Raw genomic sequence first — 27,930 nt, 5'->3', positions numbered from 1 at the left:
CTCTCTAAAAAGCCCTGCTGAAGTGAATATCAATATCCCCATCTTACAGATGGAGAAATGGAAGCTCGGAAATTCTAAGTCATGTGCTTAGAATCACACAGCAGTAAGTGGTACAGACATGTTTTGAAACGAAGGCCGTCTGAATATAGCAACAAACATTCTGATGAGTATCTTAGTGCCCACAATGATAATTTGGCCTGAGCAGGCCATTAGGGTAAAATTCAATATAGACATCAGAGAGCCCTAAGAATCTCTCTGAGGGGTGCTGCAGACAGAGAAAGAGAATGCAAATCTAAAGACCTTTCTTTGAAAAAAAAAATCTGAGTAGTAATGTTCTAAACATTTTGGCCTCAGTCCCGGGTTCAAATCTCAGACCTAACTCCTGAATTAAGATCTTCCCCTAATCTCCCCATCCACCAGGCTAGACAAAATGATATTCCATGTGCCCAAAGCCCCCAAAATAGGAAATAAAAATTATCAAAGCCCTTATCACCCTATTTTATAATCTGAGACCTTTCTCTCATACTGGGACTGTGAACCCCTTGAGGGCATGGTCTGTCTTGTTGGAATCCGGCTTGAAGCTGAATCCTCAGTGTCCTGCGCATCTGCACACATTGTGCTCTAAAATTATTATTGCACTTCCCTGCCTACTCTTCAGGGCTGCTAGCGTTCAGCTAACCTCCCAAGCTGGTCCCATTCCTCCCTCTTGATAGGACGAGATAATCCTAAGCCTTTGATCAGGTTCATCTAAACTACAAGCCCAGATCAAATGGAACTGAAAACCCATCTATGATTTCTCTGACCTGCAGAGATGCAATGAACCCCATTAATCCAGGACCAGTGGCCCCAGGGAACAGATATAAGGATCTCTGAATGGAACTAGTCATACCCCCCAGGAAAGACTGTCTGATGCAGGTGGACTCACAAACAGAATGAAAATATATTAGTAGGGTAAAAAAATAAAACAGAGCTGCTTTAAATCTCTCTCTCTTGCCCTCTATTGCCCTATTTTTAGAGGGCAGAGGTAAGCTTTCTTGAATTTCTTGAACCAGTATTTGGTTTTCAGGGCCCACAGTTTGCCTGTTCCAAGGAGAAGGCTCAGCGCCTACAGGGAAATAACAAAGACCCACCCTGACCTCTTCCCACAGGGGTCACGACCACCAGCCCACAGACTCTAAATATTACGACCTCCACCCTCCCTGGGGATGGTGGGATATGAGCTCCCCTGTCGTGCTGACTTAATTCTAGAAAGATACATATCATCCCTCCCCCTTTCTCTCTCTCTAACACACATACACACAGAGCAAAGGGCTATATCAAAATTGCCCAGTTGTCAGTGCTATTGATTCAGCACCAAAGTTCCCTGTTACCTAGAGAATGGAAGGAATGAAGAAAGTTTCCTAAATCCCAACAAGGAGAAAAGCTAGAAACAAAAACTACCTGTGTCTGTACTACTGCTTCATTTGCCACCTGCAAGTTAGAAGCAGAAAATCAGGGGTAGACAGGAGTGAGGTCACTGCCATGGAGAGACAGGTTGTACTGGCCTAGGCGGATGTGAAAGTAGTTAGTGGGCTCAGAGCACAGGCTCTGGAGTCAGACAGCCTCATCATGAATCTGGGAATTGCCACTTAAAAACTATGTGATCATAGTTACTAAACCTCTCTGGAGTTCTAGCTTCTTCATCTATAAATTGGAAAAATCCTAACTACCTCTTGTAGTTATGTGGCCAAAATAAGGTAATGCCTATGAAGAATGTAGCACCATGCCTGGTATCTAGCAAGTGTTCAGAAATGGTAGAAACTCCCACCATTATCACCATCATCATCATTATTTTATGATGCCAAGTTAGAGGCAGCAATTTCACAAGCTGACCCTCACTGAGTCAGAGGTTCACGTTTTTTAAATGCTTTGTCAAAGTTCTTTGCTGCTTTTAGTTTAATCACTTCATTCCACGATCTCAAATGACTCAATCAATCAAAAGAAGGCCATTTCTCTCCAGGAACACGTGAAATCCGATGGCTTTTCCATCCCATGGCTGGAGGGTTTCAACTCAGCTTTGACGGACTGATGTAAACAACATGTCCAAAGAATTTTAATTGCCATTTCATTAATGGGGTCCCATTAACATCCCTCCCAACCAGCGCTGCTGATGGCCCAGTGCATGGCAGTCCAATTACCAAACAACAAAGTCTCATAAACCTTGGCCCTGGCTGCTGAGGTTAAAGATTAAGCAGTCCCTGGAAACAATAATAATGAACCATAAGCAACAGGCTGTGCAAAACATCAGGGTCCCTTTCCCAGTTACCAGCTACCCAAGAAGACTGTGACACCATCCACTGGGGGGCAAGGGTCTGAGTATTCAGCTACTAAATATGAGACCCACCTTCTCCCACTCCCAGAATAATACATATCACAGCAAAAATCTTGAGGCATAACCCTGAGGGGGAAACTGGATCCAGAGGAAGCAGGAGGGACTGCCACAGCAGGAAGAGACAAGGCCATTCCAAACAGGAAACCAAACAGGCAGCTGGGTGGAAAGAGGTGGTGCTTCAGCCCCCGAGAGCCGTGCTGTGTCCACCTCCAGTGCCTACACCAGGGGACTGAAGACCTATCAGAAGGCAAGAGCTGACTTTAGAAACAATTACTTCTTTTTTTTTAGACAGAAATTTGCCAACATCTATCAAAACAGTTCTTTAATGCATAGTCTCTTTGAGCTACACTATGCTACTAAGATGGTACCCTACAGGTACACTCTTACCATCACTTACATACTAGCAAGCCTACTCCAAAACATTACACATAAGAATTCTCACTGAAGTATTTTATATGAAAGGAAAAAATGGTAACATTAATGTCCACCAATAGAGGACTAAATACGTTACCGTTCATCCATATGATGCCCAGATGAAAAGAATAAGACATACCCATACAGAAGGGTCTGGAAAGAACTGCCATTTCCCAACTGAGAACTTAATTTTGTACTACGTCAAGAAAAAGTACAATGAGTACAGAATGCTTCTATTTGGGTAAGTTAAAAAGCATAATATCTATCTTCTGTGGGGGTACCCAAGATAGTCCCCCTGCCCCTTCAGAAAGAGGCCTAGGAGAAGGCTGACTCTGCATTTTATACCTTTGTGTCCTGTGTGAATTTTTTACCATGGGTATAAGTTGCTTTTATTGAATACATTGCGTAGAGCTTTAAAATAAGGGTACAGAAATGTACCGTAACATGGAAAGATGTTCAGAATATACTGCTAAGATTTTTTTTTAGCTGGAAAATACACACATGCGATGAAAAGGATCAGGAAAGTACACACCACAGTGCTGCCCAGGGTTCACTCTGGGTAGGATTGTGGTACTTTTTCTGCTCTTTCTGCCTGTCTGCTTTTTCTCTAATAATCAGGAGTGGTTTTGTATTAAGATATCAAATAACAACAGCAGTAATAATAATAACAGAAAAAGAAAGTTTGTCTTGGAGAAGGAACAAGAGCAGAATTCAGAGGCAAAGCTGGGGGCCACAGACAAGTAAAGGCAGAGGCCAGCTAGCCAGACACTAGGGAGGACGAGGGAGGCAGGACATACCTGCCCTTGCATCTGGACATAAAGCAGCTCTGGACATGGTCCTCCTTCCCCAAAGTGCATGTGGTGGTAGCAGCAGTGATGGTGACCTAAGGAGTCCTGTCCCTCTGCCAGGACCCAGCTCTGAGGCTCTCCTACCTCAGAAGTCGAGCCTGGCCTGGTGGCTCCAGAGCATGGCCCTGGGTGGCGTCTACTTCTGCAGGAGGTTCTCCTCTTTGTCCCCGTGATCCCCAAATCACCCCAGAAACAGGGCAGGATGTACTGCTCCCATCATAGAGAGGAGAAAACAGGCCCAGTGTCACTCAGCTCCAAAGCATTGCCCAGTCTGATCCCTAGTTCTGATCTGGAAGGTCTACTTGTAGTTTGTTGACTTAAGACACCTCCTAAGGTAAGACATGGGCCCAGGGAAGCCTGTGGCCACAGGGGCTGACACTGCCCCTTGTGTGTGACCCTACTAGGTTCCCGCAACTCCACTTAACAGTAGGACAAGGCAGCAGCTCTGTCTCAAATGCAGTAATGGCAGAGAGCACCAGGTTCCATCTAAAGTCAAGGAGTGCAAGACCAAGGAAAGAAAGCAGGCGCACATCTGTGGGTGGGTATGGGGGTGGGAACAGGGATCATTATTTGTTCCTTCCTTCTCTAAACACTGCACAGTCTTACCTTCACATTGCTTCTCCCAATGCCTTTTCATCGAGGTCTTACCAGCCTCTGCATTGCCATTCCACCTTAAAAATATGACTTCCCTGCTGCACACAGCTGAGGGTTGCACAGAAAGCTATCCCAGAGATGGTCACTGGCTCCACAGAAGGGCTGCACACCAGGGAGGCCCTCAGCCTGAAGTCACGCTGACCGAGCCAGGGAAAGTAGGAGGGCTCACCATGCAGTGAGGGGGCAGACTCCACATGCTCCTGGGAGGCAGGCTCCCAAAGGGGAAGAGAAGACACACATCTCACTTCCCCGTCCCAAGATGACTAAACACCCCAAGTCTAGCAGAGACAGCTGGCGATCTGTCTACACTGTCTGGTTGTTGGGATTTGGTGACTACCTGGCACAGGCTTCCAGGCATAGGTTTCCAGTGGAAAATGCCAACTCTAGCCACCAACTCCCCTCACTTACTAATTCAAAGGGCCGCCTTATGTCCAAACACGGCTTGGAAGCTGTAGAATGTAATAGTTATAAACACTGGCTCTGGAGTCAACACTGTCTGTGTTTGAACCCTGCTTCTGTCTCTACCAGCTGTGTGACCCCAACAAATTACTTCACCTATCTGTGCCTTAGTTTCCTCAGCTGTTGTACATATTAAATGAGATGATGAACATAAAATGCTTTTCACAGGGTGTGACCCAAAGTGAGAGCTCAATAAACACTAGCTAAAAATAATTCACCAGGCTATCTGCATGCACACGTGTGCACACACACCTAACCATGCTACAGAACCCAATCTCTACGACAACATCAAGGCCAGGGAACACCAGGATGATGAATGTGTTCCCAACTGCATCCTCCCCACTCTCCCCCAGGTGAGTCTCACCATCAGACTGTGAAAGGAGAAAGGAAAGAAGACACAGATTTTGAACGTAGGGAAAAGCCAGGACAGAAGAACCTGGGAGACTTTGTTAAAGGCAGGGGTTCGGCATACTCCCCAAACCTCAGATGATTGTGTCAGCCAATTAAAAAGGATGGGATATGGCCGTGTGTGCATGCATGCACACTCTGTGTAGAAGGAGAGGGCAGGGGAGAGGAGACAAGGAAGAGAGTGAATTCCTGGCATCTAAGCACTCTCCCTTTGCCACCGCACCAGCAGACGTTGACGCACTGACCTGGGCCTTAGCAAGCTCTTGGCTCCTGCTGAAGCCAAGCATGAGCACACCCTCAAGAAGGGAGCCTCTTCAAAGGCTGGGCAGGGGAGTCCTCTCCAGGGAGAGAAAGGGCTCCCTGAGAAGAAGTGGAAGGTAGGGGGGAATATGCAGGGAAAAGAGGGCACAGGAGGGACAGCAGAGAGCCAGGAGAGGGAAGGTTCAGAGCCAGGAAGGTCAGCAGAATCCAGAATTAGGGTGACTGGGGAATGTCCTTCACAAAAATCATCATCATCAAGATCATCTTAACAACTGGTCCCATTTGTGTCTTGAGAAACAGACTTCAGACAGAAATGAGAGTCTCTTCAGGCTCCCGAAGTCTGGGGTTTGATCAGAGAACAAAAGAATGACAAGAAACAGAGCAAATGCTTGTTGCCTTGTGGACCAAAGGGCTAACTCGGTGCAGGGAGCTGACAGGTGGGCAGCCAGCAGGCCCTCAGCTGATTTCCAGACATTGGCTGTACCGGAGACACAGAACAGAACAGCAGCCATGACAGTGTTTGTCTGGGCAGGGGGAAGAATGAAATGCTTTACTGCAAAGGAAAAAGGTGGCCATGATTGACTCTATCGATTAAAATGACCAGACCCGTTTCCCAGGCTACTCATGATCTTGGTTTTCAAGTTGAAATAAACAGCAATGAAGATTTCTTTCCAGCTAAACACGGTGGACTGAACATTCACATTCATCTCTACTCTCTCCCAAAACCCCACTAAAATAACAAGATGACAGGCTCTAGCAGAGAGGATGTCTCCAAAAAAAATAAAATGGAATCAACAGATTATCTGCTATACTGAGAAGGACTGTTCAGTTGTATCTGTCTTACAAGAATTAGTGGCAGTAACACTCACTATGCAAAAGAAAAAGGCAGGCCAGCCCAGTGGCCTAGTGGTTAAGTTCAGCACACTCTGCTTTGGCAGCCCAGGTTCACCTCCCAGGCATGGACCTACACCTCTCTGTTAGCAGCCATGCTGTGCTGGCAGCTCACATACTAAAAAAGATAGAGGAAGACTGGAATGGATATTAGCTCAGGGTGAATCTTCCTCAGCAGAAAAAAGAAAGAAAAAGGCAATTATTAACTGTCTTTCTGATTGAAAGCAAAGTTTTCTGATAAAATAACTGTAAATACATAGCTCAGTTGTAGAAATGACATTAGGAGAATAAAAAGAGGGGAAGAGTATATGAAAGCTCAATTTTATTCTGTGAGAAGTCAACAGATAATATCTAAAACTAATAAATCCAAAAATAGTGGTACAAACGTTTTATTTAGATAACTGGATGTAAACCGTAGATGAAGCAGCTTATGGCAGAATCAGAACCTGCATTTTAATTCTTTTAGAAATGAAAGCGAGTGGCTCTAGGAGTAAGACATGGTGTGCAAAGGCAGAGCAGGGGACTCTCACTTATCATGATAAGCCTTGCAATAGCATTTGACTTTTAAAATTGTGTTCGTAGAACACTTTGATCAAAATAGAAATTTTCTTAAACAACAGCAAAAAAGATTTATTTAAAGATTTAGCTCAAATTACTCTTCCCCCACGAAGTCTTCTCAGATCTCCTTCCTCTTCTCTCATGAAAATTACTGTCTGTATCATCCATCTGGCAATTAATCATCTTCCACTTGGCAATGAGCTAAGCTCGTCCATTGTTAATTATCTTTCCACCTGTGTCTAACTAAAATTATAACTGCTTCATAGCAGAGCACACCTCTCACGATCTTCAAGGAGTCCACAGCAGACCAGGTTATGAAATCCACAAGCTCGGAGGAAGCACAGGAGCCCCGCCCCCCATTACCTGCATAAGCGTTGGCCTGCTGCAGAAGGTCGGTGCAGGTATGCACGTCGGCAAATGCTCGGATGCCCAGGCAATTGGTGGGATGCAACTGAGACTGCAGGAAGTCACAGCAGTTCTGCCGAACATCCATAAGCTGCAGCAAGCTGGCTGCTGGGAGCAGCACCTGGAGGAGAAGGGGACATTCTGAGACACCGGATCCCACTGGCAGGGCCTCATCTCCCTGAAGCACTGTTCCAATCATACCTCTCCATGGCTCTCCAGTGGCTGGCCAAGTCAGTCCAAACTTCCCAGCCTGGCCTTCAGGGCAGCCCCCGCCTTATTTCCCACTACTCTCCACTTCATGGATCCTAAGCGTCAGCAGATTTTTTGTATCCCTACAGCCCACAGCAGTGCTTCCCAATCTCTCATGTGTATAAGAATTCCCTGTGGGTCTTATTAAAATGCAGATTCTGATTCAACAGGTCTAGGATGGGGCCAGAGAGCCTGCATTTCTAATGAGCACCCAGGTGATGCTTGTAGCTGCTGGTCCATGAACCACACTTTGAGTAACAAGATCCTTATGGACTGAATGTTCATGTACCCCACCCCAAATTTATATGTTGAAGCCCAAACCCCCAGTGTGACTGTATTTGAAGATAGGGCCTGTGGGGGGGTGACACAGGTTAAATGAGGTCAGAAGGGTGGAGCCCAAATCCCGTAGGGTGGTATCCTCCCAAGAAGAAGAAGAGAGACCAGAGGTCTCTACCATGTGAGCACACAGGGAGAAGACGACCTTCTGCAAGCCAGGAAGAGTCCTCACCAGAAACTGAATCAGTTGGAACCTTGATTCTGGACTTCTAACTTCCAAAACTGTGAGAAAATAAATTTCTGTTGGTTAAGCCACCCAATCTGTGGCTATTTTGTCATGGCAGCCCAAGCTGACCAAGACAGATTGGCTCTCCTACTGGAATCAGCTAGAGAATTTTTAAAATACCGAAACCTGGGTCTCACCCCTAAAGATTCTAACTTAATAGGAACGTGGTGTGGCCTGCATGGTGAGTTTTTCAAGCTCCCCAGGTGCCTCTAATGTACAGCCAAGTTTGAGAGGCAGGGCCTCACAGCCTTTAGCATACTGTCCTTACCCAGAAAGGTACTTACTGAATTCATCACTAGTTCCTTCACCACTTAATTACTGACCATCTGTGTGCCAGGCACTGGGCTAGGCTCTGGGATTTAGCGGTAAGTGAGAGACATCAGATCCCTGCTCTCATGGAGCTTAAAATCTACTGGAACAAGTCTCACCTCAGGAACCAGGAAATCAAATTTTATTCTCCCATCCAACAGATATATATTAAAAAAAATCTTAGGGTACATTCTCAGAAAAAGGAGAGGTGGGTTTCCTTTTAAAAGATCACAGGACACACGAGTATTTATATTGCATCCTGGAAGACAGAAATAGCTCCTGCTCAGGTGTGTGTGCATGTGTTTTTCCTAAAAGCCAGGGAAGACTGGCTTGAGCAGGCTGGATAGGTGCTCAGACTGCCAAGCCCTATCAAGTTTCCCTAGGACTGTCCCACAGCCACCGAAGCCTGCCGTCTGGATCAAACGTCCAGGAGAGACGGCCAGAGTTCTACTTGACCCCAGCTCTGTTCCTCCTCACCCCTGCCCTGTGGAAGGGGTAGACAGCCTGAGGGTGACTTTCCAAACAGAAATTTAGGGAAAAAAAAGTCACAGAATAGAATAGCTTGACTTGAGGCTGCTTAGCTTGGGGACCCCAGCATCAATTTCACCTCAAAACAGCCCCCATGTCCTGGGCCTTTGCTCTCAGCTGCTCCCCTGGCACTCAGAGAGTCTGGGCCAGCCAGACTCCAGCTGTTCCCATCCACGAGGGCTTGCCCAGGAAGACAGGGGCTGTAGATGTACTCATTTTCTTGAATCAGGGCACTATTGAAGTCTTTTTTTATTTTTAAGTGATTTAAATTCTGGACCCTGACCTCCTCCCAAACAGCTCTGAACCCTCTGCTCTAGCTCTGGTCACCTCCACAGGCTCAGGCCAAAGATTCTGCCCCACTGCCCATTCCTGGGATGTATCCCCCAACTAGGGTATCTAGCCGTCCAGGTTTGCCCAGGACATGGAACTTCTAGTGCTAAAACTGGGATGGTTGGTCACCCTTCCGCATGCCTGCCCACTCACAGAAACCATCAAGAGCCTCCACTATGAGTGGTCCTACTCCTCAGCTAAACGCCTGCTCTCCAGAAGGTAGGAAAGCTCTTCTCACCGACAAGCTTAAACTCCCTCACAATGGCTGAGCTCTAGAAAACATGCTCTTCTCCTCCTCCTCACTCTCTCTCTTCCACTTTCCTATGTCTCCAGCAGCAGGAGAGCAGTAAATTAGCATCATGTCCTTGGTATTTTCTAAACCACTGATTCATTCCAGAGAAGGAAAAAGATAAAATCACCCACTCTTGAAAGTTTTAGACCGTAAGTGAACACAGCCTGATTCCAAATCTGCCCACCTGAACTCCATCCCCACTAGGCAGCCATAAACTGGGAGACTCAATTAATCTGTGAGCTTGCTCAGCCTAGCCAGGCAGATTCCAGAACCAGATTAGTCTCTGCCTCCCAGTTAAGTGGAGAACCATTAACCATTCTTGCTGAATAAAAACCAGGAATAGAAAGCTGTGTTCCAAACCCCCAAATGACCTCCATGACCCCCCTGACCAGCTCCAGCTACAAACCCTATAGTTAGGGCCATAGGTTAACCAACCACCTGGTTTGCTGAGACTTTGCCAATTTCAGCACTGAAAGTCCTCTGTCCCAGGAGACCTTTCAGTCCTGGGCAAACGGGGATGGCTGTTCACCCTAGGGACCAGGAACTTCCAACCAGTTACACTAAGAAGTCCTGGCGGAAAGGAGTAATCAAATGTTGTCCAGCACACACCCTACTCAGTGGTGTGGCAAGCCCCCAAAGGGTCAGGGGTGAGAAGAGGCAGGAATGGGACAGCAGCCTGTTAGCCCCACAGAGGAGGATTTCTGAGAGTCCAAATCACCCCCCTAGTAGCACCCCCAGCCAAGCGAAGATGAGACAAGACCGTGCCAGGGACGTCCACTCCCCTCCGCCTTGCCCTCTTCTCCATCACGAGGACAGCGGCACAGTTCGGTGCTTAAATTCTCAAGCTCATGACCACCAGCCAAAGAAATGAAATAATAAAGACTTCCTGAACACACTCCTGAGGTTAGACTTTTAGTTTTTAAAACCTCCCTGGATAGAGCTACCCACATAGCTTTCAACTTCCCTACTGCCACAAAACCCACAGCAGGCAAGAATTATAAAGCTTTCCACCTCTCCACGCCCCCCATCTGGTTCGGGTCTGCTCCTGCCTGAAAGTGTTCCCGAGCTGAGTTCCCAAAATGAACGGGGCTTGTGGTTTCTCTAATTGCTCCTTCCCTCTCTTTGATCTTACGCTGCTGTGATTAGCTATGACTCAAAGGCGCTTTTCTTCCCACCACTACTCGCTTCAAACAGGAAGGGGTGAAGAAAAGTAAAGGAAGACAGAATGCTGAGGGGGAAGGTTTGGAGGCTGGGAGACACATCACTGCTCAAAGTCCGAGTCGCAGGGATTAACTGCCGCCGGGTCCAGTGGGGTGCTGCAAAATCAAATCCGCAGAGGCTAAAGACAAGAGAGCAAAACATCCATGAGGAGTCTCCACTTCCGTCTCCCACATCCACAGGGCTTTGAGAGGATTTCCTCTTCGCTTATCTTGCCTGCAACTCGACTCCCTCAAGCGGCAGCAGTAGCAAGATTGTGAACAAGAGGCCAGGCTCAGGGCCTCAGCTTTGAAGCAAGAGTGTCCTGGTGGAATCACCAGGGCAGTACTGTTGGGGCCCTGGGCAGAGGAGGCTGAGACGGGAGGAGAAGTCAGCTGGAACCACCGCAGGACAGAAGAGGACCCTGAGTCAGAAAGCTTTGAGCTTGCCTCTCACCACCTCCGCGTTATGGTTCTCGGAAAACAGGCCTTGGAATGACCCTCGGCAAAGAGTTTACAGGTGCCCCTCCAGCTTGCAAATGGCCTCCCCTCCATTTTTCATGTGGAGGCCCCGTTTTGTTTTTTCTCTCCCTCACATAACATGAAAACACAGCAGAGGATATCCCGTCACAGAGTTTGTTTCCTTTAACAAAAACAAAAGGAAATGCCCTGCCTCAGAAAGCACCTACTCATGGAATTTCAGGGAGGCAGGGCCATGCAGAGAGGGAGGGCACCAGCCAGAGGGCCCGGTGACCAGGCTGCCAGGGCCTCTGCCCCAGCCACACAGTGGGTCTGTCTCTGCAGCATGAGGCATAAGGCCCGGCACAGAAACAGTGCTGAATAAAAAGCTGTTGAGAAAAAGAAGAAAGAGAGAGAGAGGTGTATAGATGAACAGAAGAGCCACTAGAACAGCACTGGGATTAAACGTCTCACTTAGAATTCTGACTTCTCCACTTACCTAAGGGCCGGTTACGCAACCTCCCTGTGCCCCTGTCTCCTCACCAGGAGAACGAAGACGCTAACGGCACTGCCTTAAAGGCTTGTTGTAGGGAGTGAGTGAGATAATACATTTAAAGCGGTCAACACGGTGCCTGGTGCATAGGGAGCACTCAAATTAGCTTTTATTAATTTTTATGAGCTGAAGTCAAGGTTCTGATCATTTATTTACCGAGAAGCTAGAGTTTACCACAGCAACAGAGCACAGCGAGTCGGAGAGAGCTGGATTCAAATCCCAACTCTTCCGCTTACTACTCCCGTGAGCATCAGTTCCTTCAACTGTACAAGAAGGACCGTATCAGAGCATTCCATTGGTGGTTATGAGAATTAAATCAAATAAGGCACGTGAGGTGACTGACGCACGATTGCCAAACAACGAGTATTGACCAGGTCAGTCATGACAGTTGCTACCACTACCACGGAAAAGCAACTCAGTGTCTGCAAGGTGTGTGTGGCCGGGAAGAGATAAAGGGCGTAGCTCTCCCAGCCGTTCAGCCAAGCCCCAAATCTGACCCTTGTTTTGAATGCTTTCAGGAGAGCCCCAGTGCCTCCGTGCTCACCTCAGGGCACCAAATCCTCAACAAATGTCGTCTTCATAGACAGCTGGTGGGCAACTGCCTCAGCGGATACATAACAGCGTCAAGAAGCCACATTTTGATCCACACATTCTCTTCTCCATCTTTTTTTTTTTTTGAAGTATAGTTGACATAGAGTTTTATGTTAGTTTCAGGTGCACAGCACAGTGATTCAACATTTACATACATTAAGAAAAGATCACCGTGATAACTCTAGTGACCCTCTGTCACCATTCAAAGTTATTGCAATATTATTGACTATATCCCCTATGCTGTGTATTACATCCCCATGACATTTATTTTATAACTGGAAGTTTGTACCTCTTAATCGCCTTCACCTATTTTGCCCAACCCTCACCCCCTTCCCCTCTGGCAACCACCAGTTTGTTCTCTATATCTGTGTCTGTTTCTGTTTTTAACCTTTTTTCTTTTGTTTTCCCCAAGGTCACCCCTGACCAAATGACAGTGGAAAGGGAGGAGGAAAGGGAATAGTTAGGATATCTCCCTGATTCCAAGCAACGCAGTTCCCTGAAGGTTCCACATTGTGCCTTCCAGCGGAGCCCCCGCAGATGCTGCCCCCTCCCCACCCTGCACGCAGATGAAAACAGCAGGCTCCGCGAGGGGCTCAATACCAGTAGGGACACAGACAAGTGGGCAGAGGAGGCAGGCCTGACCGCCCAATCTTCCTTCAAGATTCGGCCCAAACAAGGCTTCCTCAGTGAGGTCTGCCTCCTCCTCAAGGTGGCGAGGACCATTCTCTGCTTCCTGGGTACCTCCACCCTGACCCCTACCACACTGTAGGGTACCCATGCTTAGCCATCTGTCTCCACCCTCAGACCACACGCTTTTTGGTGAAAGGGCCTCTGTGCTCATAGTGCTCTCTGTGCCCATACTGCCTGCTGGCCCAGAGTAGCACTCTTCTGAGTGCTTTACCTATATTAATGCATTTAATCCTCACACCAACCCTATGAGGTTAAGTGCTATTATTATGCCTGTATTACAGATGAAAACACTGAGGCACAGAGAGGTTAAGTAACTTGCTTTGGGTCATACAGCTAGAAAACGCTAGAGCCAGGATTTGAAGGCAGACAGTCTAACTCATGACCACTGAGTAGAATGGGTACTATTACAATTCCTGTTTTACAGATGAGAAAACTGATCCTTAAGGCAGGATGTCAGTGGGAGTGTTGAGCTCTGGTAAGATGGAGGGAAAACAAATCAGAGGCCAGCAGACTTAGTGTCTTCTCTGGCCAGAGGTCACTGAGACCCATGCCCTCATTTTACAGATGGGAAACTGACACCCCGCAGTGGGAAAGGGCTAGAATAAGAGCACTCTGTAAATTAATGGCAAAGTTGAGGCTCGGACCCAGGTCTCCATTCATATCCAATTCTTGCCTCATCCCTGAACCTGCACATCTTCTCTCTGGCCCTCTACCCTCACCCCTACAAAATAGTTTTAAAAAGCAATGGTGAAGCCATTTTCTCCAGAGTCTTCTGATTATGCTACCTATGCTACCTACCTTAAGATCACAGGTTTTGTAGAGACCACCACTGGGTTAGACCAAAGTTGCAAAGATAAATACCTAGCCAGGCGATAAGGATCCAGAGTGGAACATCTTCTAATTATCCAAGTTTGTAAACACTTTGTACTTTACAGGAAAAAAAAAGCAAAACAGTTTTTAAATAAATGCATGATGAAAAGGGAGAAAAAAAGCTGGTTCCAATCATACAATTCTACAACCTCCCCTGGACTGTTTTTGGTGGGGGGAGGGGGGTTTGGTTTTGTTTTGTTTTTTTAGTGGCTTAAAACAACACAAATTTATTTTCTTACAGTTCTGGAAATCAGAAGTCCCAAATGGGTCTCATTGGACTAAAATCAAGGTGACAGCAAGGCTGCGTTCCTTCTGGAGGTGCTGAGGGAGAATCTGTTTCCTTGTCTTTCCAGATTCTAGAGGCCACCCACATGCCTGCCTTGTGGCCCCCCAATCTTCAAAGCCAGGAATACTGAGTTGCGCCCTTGTCAGATGACATCTCTCTGGGTCTCCTTGTTCGGCCTCCCTCTTACACTTTAAAGAGCCCTTGTGATTACAGTGGGCCCACCTGGATAATCCAGAGTCCTCTCCTCATCATATGTTTAGCTGATTAGCAACATTAAGTCCATCTGCAAGATTGATTCCTCTGACATTTAACCTAACATTCACAGACTCTGCGGATTAGGACATGGACATCTTTGGGGGCCGTAATTCTGCCTATCACACTATATGATTAATGAGTTACTGATATACCCTAAAGCAAGATTTTAAAAAATTATGTACCACCTGCACATTTAGAGGTTGACATCTACTAGCATTGCAAAGAATGTAATTTCTTACATCTTGTAAATCTCAATATTTACATCATGCTTAAAAGTATCTAAATGAATTTAAGTGTGATGGTGATTTGATATAACCATCATCCACTTAAAATTTTTCCAATGCATGTCCTATACTCATTTTATACTAAATCACCTTGCACTTACTGATACTATGCAAAAGTCATTCAGCTGTTTGAATTCTGCTGCTAGATCTAAGACGTAACCTTTGCATTGCCCACTCCATTATGGATGGGAAAGACCAGAAACAAAGTAGAATGGCTGTGCTGTTCACTGGGTATGAAATATACCTCAATTTAAAAACGGTAGGGGGAGGATTAGACCAGATCACTGTAGAAACTGTATAACCCAAGAATTAGTCCATGGGCCAGACACAAAGAGGCAGTCTCCATTGTGGGGCAGGCTCTGCAGGCCCAATTGCGGTGTGCCTCAGACCCTCTGCTTGCCTGCACCTTGACCCCTTATGAATATCCTTCACCACACCAAGCTAACTCCCACTCATCCTGCAGGCCTCAGCTTAAATCTTCTCTCCTGAAATCCCAGATCCCCACCCCCACCCAAATTGAGTCCCCTCTGATACTCCATGTTCCTTTCCTTCAAAGGACTTATCACGATTTGTGCATAGCCATTACTTGTGTGCTTATTTGATGAGCATCTGTCTTCACCCCTAGACCGCAAACTCCATGAGATCAGGCAGTGGAATCGCCACTGTTACAACCACCGTGCCCAACAAACTGCCTGGCACATAACAGGCACGCAAACATTTGGGCTGAATTGAATGAACAAACGATTATCAATTTGGCCTCCCAAATACCTTGATCCTGGAGAAGAGGGTGGTGTTTCTAGATAACGGAAAGAGGTACTTTGGTCACTGGAGAGATATCTGCCTCACAATAAATAAGGTGGAATTGAGCTTAAAAAAAAGAAAAAAACCTTCATGTCATTTGTAATTTCCATTTCTTTAATTAAATAGAAAGATCCTTAATGACAAGAAATAGTCTATCTCATGTCTGTGTTTAGCCCAGTGATTCGTGGGGTTCGAGAGTGGGCCACAGCCTCAACCATCTCCCCTTCTGACGCACGATGCTGATGCCTCATGCCCCCACAGTAAAGATGCACGCCTTTGGGTGAAGCGGTGTTTTCACTGGCTCCTCTTTCCAAGGCTCCAGACGGCTGAGGATGAGGTCAGAGCAGCGAAAGGAGGAAAAGGCATAGACAACATGTGTCACAGCCACACACCCCTGCTGAGACTCAGGCCTGGTGCTTGGTACCTCCACATGCTCAGAGGCATTCAGTTGACTAATGTTGAAACAGGAAAAATTTTTAACAGCCTCACAACTCAATATGCAAAATCCTTGAGATGAGATGATGACTAGGGAGAAGGGGAGTTACCCAGGCTTCTAGTTCTTTCTTCACCAATAATTTGAACCAACATGAGTTAAAGACTTTCTGCTCTGGGGCCCAAGCTCATTCTGAGGTATTACAGCCTAGTGGTCAAGAGCATGCATGCTAGGGTCAGGCAGGCATGAGTTTGAGAGTCATTCACCCACCTACTGGCCATGTGACCTGGGGCAAGTCACCTAACCTCTTTGGAGCTTTTGTTTCCTCTCCAGTTACCAACTGATTTGTTGTGAGGGTTAAATGAAATGATGCTATAAAACAGTGGGCCCTGAGTGCGTGATACACTAAGCTATTAGCTGGCTCTGAGTTTACCTGGACATTCTCTTCAGTCACCTCAATTTCAGCCGTATAGATGTAGTCAATCAGCTTACTCAGCGTCTGCCCATCCACATCCTTGATTTCAATCTTCTTGGCTTTACTCTCAGACATGTCACCTAGAGTTCAAAACAAAAACAAAATGGACATGAACTTGGCACCTAACGGCTCTGGGAGGGAGCAGAAGAGATTCAGGCATAGAGGAGGATAAACCAGCTGACATCAAGGTCACATCCACTTTGGGTCTGTGACCATCCTCAAACCCAATTTTAAGCATTCCCCACTCTATCTGTTGCCCATTTCCGTTTTGAAGGCATATCTGTATGCAATGACTCATTCAACCAACATTTACTGTAAACTTGTACACACAGGGCCAGGAAGTGAACAGATGCACACCTGTCTTCAAGGAGGAAATGGTCTAGTAGAGAAGATATATAAAAATATTTATAAACAGAGGTGATAAGAACTTAGTAGAGGTATACGCAAAGTACCATGATAACAACAATAAAAAGTAACATTCATTGGGTGCTAACTACAGCCAAGCATCGTGCTAAGCACTTTAAAGTGCTGCCTTTTTAAATCTTCACAACAATCTATGAGGTTTACTAATATTATCCCCCATTTTACAGATGAAAAAACTTAGGCACAGGAGGGTAGGTAATTCATTTCACCCATGGTCACACATCTAGGAAGGGGCCAGGCTGGGACTGAAACCAGGGAGTCCAACTCTAGAGCCCACACAATAATCACTATGCTATATTAAATCTCAAGAACACAGAAAAGGGAGGAACAAACTGCCTAGGTGATCCAGGAAGGCATCAGAGTAGGAGGTCACATCTGAGCTGGGTATTAGAGGATAAAGAAGTGTTCCACAGGCAGCAAAGGTGAGGAAGGATGAGCTGGATGCAGGAACCATAGGTGGAAAGTGAGAAAAGTGCCAGAAGGATAAATTTGGAGTAAGTGAGAGGCTGATATGGCTGGTACATGTGAGAGGAAAGAAGCTAGAGAGGTAGACAGGGGTCAGGACTTGCAGAGCCCTGTAAATCACGCAAATGAGTTTGGACTTTATCCCAAGAACAGCACCATTGAGAGGTTTGAAACAGGGGAATGACATCAACAGATGGGTATTTTTGAATGAAATTTTGGACACAGGGTGGAAGCTGGATCAGAGGCAGCGAGAACAGTTGGGAGGCCCTGATAATAATCCAAGAAAGGGAGGAGGGCGTGGGCTGTGAACTAGGGCAGCAGCGGCCCCGCAGTTGCACAGCCCTGAGGCCCCGTCCTAAACAGCACACAGGTCTTCATGGAGCCAGGCTCATTCAACAAGGGCTGCAGCTTTCAGAAGGAGAAGACAGACAAGACATGTGTCTTTATAGACTGAAATAAAGGGCAACCAGACTGCAAGAAACAGGGATTCAGAAGCCCTTATGTGAGTGTGAAAACAGAGCCTGGGCGGCTGTTTTCTCTCTGTGGAATTTGTGCACTGGAGCCAAGAAAATAAAGTACAGTACAGCATGTGGGCTGCAGACGCCCATCTCCAAGCTGTGGACTGCACACGATTCCTCCACCAATCCACAGGTCCCGTCCTGACACAGTTGTAGATATGAATGACTCTGGACCAGGGAGGAAAGGGGGAAAAACCATTCCAAATCCTGCCTGCTCCCTTCACTGCCACATCAGGTAGGCCAGAGACCCTCCACTCTCCTCTCCTCTGTCTGCCGGTAGAAGCCAGTGAAAGGCCTCAGCACAAGGAGCCTAGAGAAGGAAGAAGAGTCTGAGAGGCCACAGGAAAAGATGCTGGGTTTCTCCTCTACCCATAAGACAGGCTCTCACAATTTCTCTCTTGAGCTTACCGGAAATACACAAACAAAAACATACACACAAGGAAATCAGAAGTTAAACTCATCCCTCCAAACAGGTATTAAGAAGCTCATTAATAAAGGTCCAGTTGGTAATTATATTGCGAAAGATAATCAAAGATAGCCAATTCTTAGCTTAAGAACTTGGGCCTCAAAAAAAAAAAAAAAAGGAAACTTCTCTTATAGGAAATTAGAGACCTGTGTAATTCATTGAAATTTGTAAAATTCAATCTTATTCTCTCTTATGGACCAGCAGAAAACACTGCACCAAACTAAGCCTTCAGCTCACAGAGACCCAGAAAGTGGTACGAATAATAGTTGTTACTATGTGCCAGGCCCTCTGCTAAGAGTTTATACACATTATTTCATTTAGCCCTTATAATAACCCCAGGAGGTAGATATTACATCCCATTTTACAAATTATAGAACTGGAATTTGTATTTGCATATAGCTAGTAAGAGGCAGGACTGGAATTTGAACCTTGGCCTAACTCTAGACCTCATAGCATTTCTAATAAATCCCTCTATAATTTAAACTTGACCCTAATAATGACCTTGATAAAAGTACTTCCAAACAAGGCTTTGGTCCAAATTCTGAGGATAACTTAGTACTTAATACCTAGCAAGCAAGAATCAAGAGGGATGGGATCTTGTCAAGCTTACTTGTCAAGATATCTTCAACACCTAACAAAGTGCTTGGCATACAAGTACATAAAAAATATTTGTTGGAGCAAGGAAAAAAAAGGAAGAGAAGCCTTCTCTTGACCTCTCATAATTCCATGGACTCCAGTAATTCCTCAGGGGCAGAAACCATCAAAGCCGTGGTCATTCTTGCTCCTTCACTCACCTCTACTAATTTGACAAAACACTTCTAGAAAACAGAACACGATCCCTGTAAGTCCTATCTATCTTCAAGGTCAACCCAAAAGCCCTCCTCTGCTAGTGTTTCCCAAGAGGCCCAGCCCAGCCACCTCAGACTCAGAAAATGTCTTTTGGTTGCATATCTTTTTAGCCCCTTCCATCTTCTGCTTGTAATCTGTTAACAGGCACGTCCTGTTCCTCCAAATAGAATATGATTCACTCAAGGGCAGATAACTGTTCATTCACTCATTCATTCATTCAGCAAATGTATATCAAACAGTCCCAATGTGCTGTTAGGCCCAGAGGACACAATGGTAAACAAGTCATGGCCCTGCCCTCATGGAGTTCAGTCTAGTGGAGCGAGAGACAAGTAAACCAACAATTACAAAGTGTGTTAAATGCTAGAGAACGGTGCTCAGCTTAAAAGATTCTTAAGTAGGGATTCTTGTACCCTGAACTGCATGCAAAATGATGAGCACACAGGAGCACATATTTGCTTTTCTGTGGAGAGAGTCCATTGTTTTCATCAGATTGATTCATAATGGTTAAGAACCACTGATCTAAAGTGAGATCTGGTATACAGAAGTTATACTTATTCAGAAGATAAGTGAGTATAAGGGAAGAATAGTCCAGGCAGAGAGAATAGTGTATAGAAAGGTCTGGAAGTAAGAAAGAACATAACCTGTTCTGAGACCATAAGAAGTTGAGTCTGGAAGAAGCACAGAGCACAAAGAGAGAAATGGGCAGATGAGGCTGGAGATATAAGCAGGGTCTGGACCACTTGAGGGCCTTGTGGGCCATGCTAAGGAGTTTAGACTTCATCCTGAGAGCAATGGGGAGCCCCTGACAGATTTTAAGCAGGTGAGGGATATATCAGATTTATATTTTGGAAAGATCACTATAGCCACTGTGTAGAGAATGGGTTAGGGATGAGGGAAAAAATAGGAGGCAGGTTGCCCAATTAGAATGCGGCTGCAGTAAATTAGATCACAGATGATGGCGGCCCGGGCTAAGGGTCTATGTCTTCAGCTTCTTTAAATCCTCAGACTCTACTTAGGACCTTGCACCTAGAAGTCTCTGAGAAGTGAAGGGAGCCAGGACAGCACACAGTCCCACACCTCTAGCAGGTACAAGAGTGCAAGCTATAGTTCTTGATCCTAGCAGGCACACCATGTGTACAACTGAGCTCTTTTTAGGTGAAAGACTGCCAAACGGAGCAAGAGGGAGGAGGTGCTTGACAAGATATCTTGACAAGTAAGCTTGAGGAGAAAAAGGGGAAAAATACTACCACAGGAGACTCAATAAGTCGAGAAAATCACTGGCTCCTCTTTCAGGTCATTGGTGTAAACTCCACCCTATTATTCAGCAAAAGAAGCCTCAAGAATGAGAAAGGAAGGAGAGAGTGGCTGACAGGTCTTTCTGAAGAATCAGAGCTAACTCTCCAATCACCCCTACAAAGTTGTATGTCAAAAGGAAGAAAAAAGTGCATTCAGGAGCCCTTATGTTATAGAATTCTTCCTCACTCCTAACTTGGATCCTTACTGCTGTAATTTCGTTTCATGTTCTAGGTAGAAAGAAAATAGAAGATCCTTATCCTTTGCACAATGATCTTTCATGAGTGTTAAGAAGGCTATTAAACTTTCTTACCCCTAACCCTCACCCAGCCAGTCCTAATATCTGGGTTGCCAACTCATCTGGTTAGAGCTGAGGCCTATGTCACACGTTAACCTCACATGAGAAAAAGAAATAGCCTGCCATCCCCCTGAATCCCAGCCAGCCCTCCTGTAGGTGAGTGGTCTGGACCATTGAACTGCAAAAGGTTGACCTCTACCTCCTGTGAAATAAGGACATCCCCTGCCTCGCCTTTATCCCATGGCTGTGTGAGAATCAAAGGAGATAATGAGAGTGTAAGAACTGTGACAGCAGGATTCAGCAGAGCCGCAGTGATGGATATCACCCCACCACCTAGCCACCCTGGAATCTCCTCCTTCCCCCTCTTGGAAAGGTCTTTCTGTTCAGCTAGAGGCACATGGAGCATCAAGTCAGGGAGAAAATGTCTGCGTAGCCACACAGATGTTTCAAATCAACCGTAACCACCATCAGCGCAGCTGGTATCTGAGCCACCCCTCACATCCACAGGAGCTTTGTAAACCACGATGTGCTCCATAAATAATGAGTAAACTTGGGCTGGCCCGGTGGACGAGTGGTTAAGTTCGCGTGCTCCGCTGCAGGTGGCCCAGTGTTTCATTGGTTCGAATCCTGGTCGCGGACATGGCACTGCTCATCAAACCATGCTGAGGCAGCGTCCCACATGCCACAACTAGAAGGACCCACAATGAAGAATATTACAACTATGTACCAGGGGCCTTTGGGGAGAAAAAGGAAAAAAATAAAATCTTTTTAAAAAAATAAAATAATGAGTAAACTTTATTAAGTACCCATTCTGTATTGGATGCCTTATTCCCATTACATAAATTTTTTCCCTTGTTATTGTTATTATTTCAGTGTCACAGATAAGAAAAAAGGACCACAGTGGTTAAGTGAATTCCCCACAAACCTATTAGGTGCTGGAGTCAGGATTGAAAACTAGGTCATTATGGTTCCCAAGCCCTTTCCAAGACACCACACGATCTCCCAATGCAAGGTGGCATTACCACCCCTGAGTTTAATCTTCAGCAAAGAGGCCTCCATATCAACAACTCCAAACCTCCTCTATGAACATTCATAAAACATTCCTTGCCAATGATTGTCTCCAATGATGATCTCAATTTCAAGGCAGATCTACTCTAAGTCCATACAAGTCTACCCCAGACAATCTTGGTCAAATCAGCTGTACCTTAATGGGGGCTGGTTGGTGTTGAACAGCAGCCTCTCTTCCTAGGTGCTATATAGGCCTGTGTTGAACTACATCCAAATCAATTCTTGAAAAAACTCACCATTTCTGCATCAAGAGCAACATATTTTTAGACATGACTACTGCACCCCTCACCCTCAAATCTGCATCTCCTAAGCCAGAAAAGGATGCCTGACTTTGATGTGGTATGTTAGGGATGAAAAGAAGAAACCCTATGTCACTGTAAGCTTCAGCCCAGAGATAACTTACTCTAAAATACAGTTGCACAGAAGATGAGGCCAAACAGCCTTTGATGCTTCCAACCATTTTTTCCTGAACTATTCTACCCAATCCCTAACTCCTCAGGGGCAAAACCCTCAGAAACCAGATCCTATCTACTACTACTACTACTACTCCACAACCTCCCTCAAGGCCCTCTTTATCCAAAGAAAGCATTCAATTTCCTAATGCTCCCTCCCTCCCTACCTGCCCCATTGCCTTGCATTAAGTCTTGCTGAGCTGCATGTTATGTGAAGGTCTTCAAGGCACCAATACATCATGCAAACACTGAGCATACGGACATGGGCCAGGGCCTGGCAGAGCCTGGTATGAAGAAAGGGTGAAACAAAGGTTCTACGGGATGAGTGCATGCCTGGGTGGTGAGTAAGAGAGCTGGGCCCTCAATGTTCTGCTTTGTGGATGGTTGGTACCCACTCAAATTCCAAGCCCCTTGCCTCTTACCCCCAGCACATTCCTGAGTCTCCTTTCTATTTATACTCACCACATGTTCAAAGACACCAATTGAACATTAGTCTAAATCTAATAAAAACTGGACAGTAACACTTCTTGAAGAACAAAACCAATCTAATCAGCCTCTGGGTATAGTGCAAAAATACCAGAAGGATGGGACAGCTCACTCCCAGAGCTTCTTTTGAGATGGAAGCCCAATGTCTTTTAGCCATGACGATGGGCATAAGAACCCTAAGCCCCTATCTTCTTTAGAACTTGGTCCCTTTGACATCATTAAATGGGGTCATTTTTAAAGTATTTGGATAACATGTAGGGACGTATATGCAATGCAAACACTATAGTACACAGAACCTATGGTAAAAGGCATGACAAAAAAGAGGAAAAACTGACTAGGCTACTTTGGGAAAATTAGGTTCCCCTGGGATAGAGGTGCTAGATGAAGAAGATCAGGGTGGAGGTAAAATCTTAGGTATTCCACACTCACAGGAAAAAGATGGGCAGAACACAGCACTGCTGGCCTCTCCAATCACATTATGCTATAGGAGCGGAGGACCACTAAGTTGACTGACCATCCCAGATCTTCTCACAGGCTGCCTGCCTTTGGACACCCCACTGTGGGCACTCAGAGCTTGGTTGCACATTTATTCCAAATTATCGTGGGCAAGACATGGTCAAGGAGTGGGGTTGGTATTTGGAAGTACCACAAGATATTTGAGCAATATTAACTCAGAGGATAAAAACATAAAACCCTTTAAACCTGAGTAGAAGATTGTAATCACATCACTCACGTCAGAAGAAAGTCATATGTATTTTCTTTTCTTTTTGGCCTTAAACATGCTGATAGAAATGGACTTAACAAGAATCAGCTGGGCCTTTTCATTGCTCATTTTATGCATTTTGAAGCTGAACTTGGTAATTAGAACAAAATTTTGCAATGTTAGCTTTTTTTGTATTTGTTTACCAAGGGGCCTCAAAAAATACACAAATTTCATATATTGCTGATGGAAGCATAAGCTAGTACAACTGTTCTAGAGTTGTGGAATTGTCACACGTGTCTCACAAGTCTTCAAAATGTGTAAACCCTTTAACCAATTATTTCTTACTCTAGGGATTTATTCCAAGGAAATAACCAGGCAAGTAAATAAAGATTAAGATACAAGGATGTCCATTATGGCATTATTTAAAACAGTAAAATATTAGAAAGAACTATAATTTCCAACCAAAAAGGCAATGGATTTTCAGTTAGGATACATTTTCCAGAATCTTACAAAGCCATTAAAATTACAAAGTGAATATGAATTCACTGACATGAAAAGATATTCACAATATATTGCTAAGTTCAATTAAGCAAATTTTCACTGAGCAGCTACTTCATGAAAGATCATGCTAGGCAGTGGGGACACATCAATGAATTAAAAAGGCACAGTTCTTACCCTTATAAAGCTTATGACTGAGCAGGGAAATCAGATATTGAGAAAGTAATGAAATAGGTAGTAATACTAAGGAGAAGCATAGGGTACCACGAGTATTAATAGCAAAAGGATTTAACCTAATCCAAGGGAGTCATGGAAGGCCTCCCTGTGGAAATGATGCTTAAGCACTAAGGAAGGATAACAGGAGTTAGGCAGACAAAGAGGCAGGGAGGAAGAACATTCCAGGACGATGAACAGTAATTTTTTTAAGCACACACCAAAAAAGATTATTTGACTGTGTATATATGAAATGAACTCAGGTTAAAAATATATTTTGTATCTGTATATATTAATAAGTACACAATCTGAAAGGATATAAACTATAATCTTATGTAGATGTTGTATTACATGTAACTTTTAATTTTTTTGCTTGCCCACATTTTCTAATTTTTTTCCTGCAATGAATATATGTGAATAGTGGATGGATGGATGGATGGATGGATGGAAGGATGGATGGATGGAAGGATGGATAGTTACCAGATTCAATGGAAGGCTTCAGCTGCGCATCACAGGAGACTGCTTTCTTCTCTGGATTCTCTCTTCCCTTCAATTACTAGAAGCTAAGACCTGACCCAAAAGCATCTTTTCTCTCCATTTCTAAAATCGCTTTGTTTTTCCTTAGGCACTTCCACTAGCTTCTTAGCAAAAAGTGAAGGCAACACTTAATTCACTGCAATTCCAAACAGATTCCTCTCTCAACACTGGACTTTCCAAACCACACACAGAGCAGAATGACTGGCAGAGCTATTTATTGAAGTTGTAGCTAAATAACTATTGCAGATAAAATAAATTATTTTAAAAGAAAGAGAGGTGGATGAAGGAGAGGGAAAAAGTGAAATAAAAGCATTACTACTAGGGTTTGAGACTACTCCAAAAAAAACGTGGTTCAGTATTTCCAGGTAGTGAAATTAGCTGGTTTTCCAGGCTACACTGTGAAATTCCTGGCCCAAGGCTCCAAGTGAGGTAAGAGTGGCTTGGTCCACTTAGCAGAGGCTCAGCTCCGAGTTGAGACCTGCTCCTTCACATGATGAGCCAAGGGGGACATACGTGTGAGGAACTCTCCAAACACAAGTGCCAAGGCTCCCCCAGCAAGAGCCACCTTGCCCAGCAGAGGCTGCGCACTGTATTTGGTCTAAGGGAAGAGGCTGTGCAGCATATAGGCGCCTGCACTCACCCGTTCTCAGCAAGGGCCCCTCGTTCTCTCAACCTTCACTTACTCACTGTCTCCTCAACACCAGGTGCCAGGGGGCCAGCCCAGCGGCGCAGCGGTTAAGTTCGCACGTTCCGCTTCTCAGAGGCCTAGGGCTCGCTGGTTCGGATCCCGAGTGCGGACATGGCACTGCTTGGCATGCCATGCTGTGGTAGGCATCCCACATATAAAGCAGAGGAAGATGGGCACGGATGCTAGCTCAGGGCCAGTCTTCCTCAGCAAAAAGAGGAGGACTGGCAGCAGTTAGTTCAGGGCTAATCTTCCTCAAAAAACAAAATGATAATAAAATAATAATAAACACCAGGCCCCGTAGTGAGCAGTGAGGATTCAACAGTGACAAGACATGGTCCCCAGGTGCCCAAAGCTCACAATCAAGTGTGGAAGACATTTCATTCATTCATTTTTTAAAAAATTTGAGTCCTATTGGGTATCAGGTGCCTAGGATATAGTAACAAACAAGTCCAACAAGATCCCTGTCTCCCTGGAGCTTATATTCTAATGAGGAGAGATGAGTGAAAAACATATAAACCGCCAACCAGCATGATTTTTCAGATAGTGGTAAATGTTACAAAAAATATACAAGTTGTGGGTTGGAAAGAGTCTTAGAGGGGAACTACGGCTAGGGTGGTCAGAGGAGGCCTCTCTGAGGAGGAGACATTGGATCTGTAAACTGCAGGATGAGAAGCAGCCAATACATGAGACGCCAGAGCACGGGCACTGCAGACACCAGGAAACAATCGAGAACGCAGAGTGCTAGTGACCACACTCAGAGGAAGCACAGGGTACTCGGTGAGCATGTGGAAGGGACACCTGACCCAGCGTGGGGGTCTCACCCAGCCCAGCTGGCCTTTAGTCAGCAGTGATTCATAGAGCACTGCGTGTACCTGCTTCAGGAGACGTGCCGTGAGGCACCAAAGACAGGAAGCCGGGCCCACGAGTTTCTGGGAATTCAGTTTCAGAAGTAACACATGTGAAATAGTTGGAGAAGGCTATTTGGCATACTCAGGAAACAGGGACTCCCTGGAAAGTTGACAACGGTGCTGAAACTGAATGACAGATGGTGACTATTCCTAGTCTTACTCTTCCCCCCAAGCCCCACCATCACTTCTCTCAAATCTCTCCCACGCTCCTATAAAGGCTAGAGGAGGCCCACACCCCCTGACTGGAGGAAAGACTAGGGAAGGACAAGATGTGGGCCACCCGGTAAGGCACTAGACCAGCCATCAAGAAGCCAAGTTTCACTCATTCTGTGTGACTTTAGGCAAGTCCCTTCCCTTCTCTCAGCCTTAGTGTCCCCCATCTGCAAAATGAGAGGTCAGAAAACCTGGGGATGAGCCCAAGAGTCTATATGTTTAACAAGCTCCCCCACATGATTATGACGCACGCCAAAGTTTGCAAACGAGCGTACTATAGGATTTTACCTCTTTTTTCCTCATAGTGGACAAGGGGCTGCAGGCTTGACTGGCCTGGCTGAGACTATGGTTCCATTGAGTCCTCCATGGTGCAAAGCACAGCATCTGGCAAGCAGCAGCTCCTCGTAGTGGGTGTCACAGACTTCTCTTTCCTCTCTCCCCTCATACCACCACCCTCAATATTCTCCCAGTGGGGCTGCAGCCCCATAACTGTGGGTGTTGTTTGCCCCTCACCATACCTGTGAACATCGCACAGAAGTAGGGGCTGCAGGCTGCCAGGACCACACGGTGGGCTTCTATCTCGACATCTTCTGCCACAATCATCACGTCACACAACAGCTGCTTACTGTAAGACACCAGTGAGGGGACAGGATGGGTCACAGCACCAACACCCACACCAGCCACACAAGGGTTCTTTTTCTCCCACCCACATTCCACACTATCACCATACAAAGTGTCACAGAGACTTGCTCTATCTTGAGTTAGGCAGGGGGATGGACTCATCGACTTTTCCAAGTCCCTGATAAGCCTGACATTCATGCTTTCCTAAGGTACACAGAGAGATCCAGCTACTCCATAGCTGCAAATTTAGGGCTCTTTCATCTGTTCATATCTCTGCTCCCCAATTCCATCAGCTCTGACTGAGACAGGGGAAGAACAGCTCAGGGTGCAGTGAAAAAAACTTTGGGCCGTCAGTTGAGTGACTGAATGAATGCTGAGGAGCATGAGCATGCCACTGAGGTGTGCCACCAGCAAGAACAAGTATTAACAATTCCCCAAGAGACCCACTGCCTGTGAAATATCGTCAAGAAGCCAGCCAGATCTGGAGGACTCACATATTTCTCTTCCCACCCAGACTTACTAATATCACCAAGAAGACCCCACCTGCACACATAATGTTCTCTAAAGACCCTGTGCAAATTCCAATCACTGCAAATATTAAGAATACTGTAACACCTTTTTACTTGTTTGTCACCCCACTACACTGCAGACTCTGAAAGGGACTTGTTCCTGTTATATCCTAGACAGGTGGCTGCATATCTAGCACACAGTAGGCCTTAAACTTTTATGAAATAAATGAATAAACGAATAAATTTTGAAAAGGGATCAATCCAGCCTCATAGACAGAATGAATATTTGA

The 27,930-nt window shown here is 45.6% G+C and overlaps 1 protein-coding gene across 8 annotated transcripts in view; it reads right to left on the bottom strand.

Annotated features, from left to right (window-relative positions):
- KLHL3 (kelch like family member 3) overlaps nucleotides 1–27,930 on the bottom strand; it is a 133,971-nt gene that overhangs the window by 58,832 nt on the left and 47,209 nt on the right. For 4 of the 8 annotated variants that reach the window (XM_023617647.2, XM_001504327.6, XM_070234278.1 and 1 more), the window contains exons 3-5: nucleotides 27,029–27,135; nucleotides 16,391–16,512; nucleotides 7,228–7,390 (exon numbers count right to left, since the gene is read on the bottom strand). In XM_023617647.2, coding sequence (XP_023473415.1) covers nucleotides 7,228–7,390; nucleotides 16,391–16,512; nucleotides 27,029–27,135 — 392 coding nt within the window. Of the gene's footprint in view, nucleotides 1–7,227; nucleotides 7,391–15,491; nucleotides 15,565–16,390; nucleotides 16,513–27,028; nucleotides 27,136–27,930 lie in introns of those variants that run through there. The other 4 variants (XM_023617650.2, XM_023617649.2, XM_023617651.2 and 1 more) reach the window with 2 other exon arrangements.

The sequence above is a fragment of the Equus caballus genome, chromosome 14 (genome assembly GCF_041296265.1).
Source record: "Equus caballus isolate H_3958 breed thoroughbred chromosome 14, TB-T2T, whole genome shotgun sequence".
In the NCBI taxonomy this organism is placed as follows: Eukaryota; Metazoa; Chordata; class Mammalia; order Perissodactyla; family Equidae; genus Equus; species Equus caballus.
Note: the sequence above shows the minus strand (reverse complement) of the source record. Positions and strands in the feature narration are given on the sequence as shown.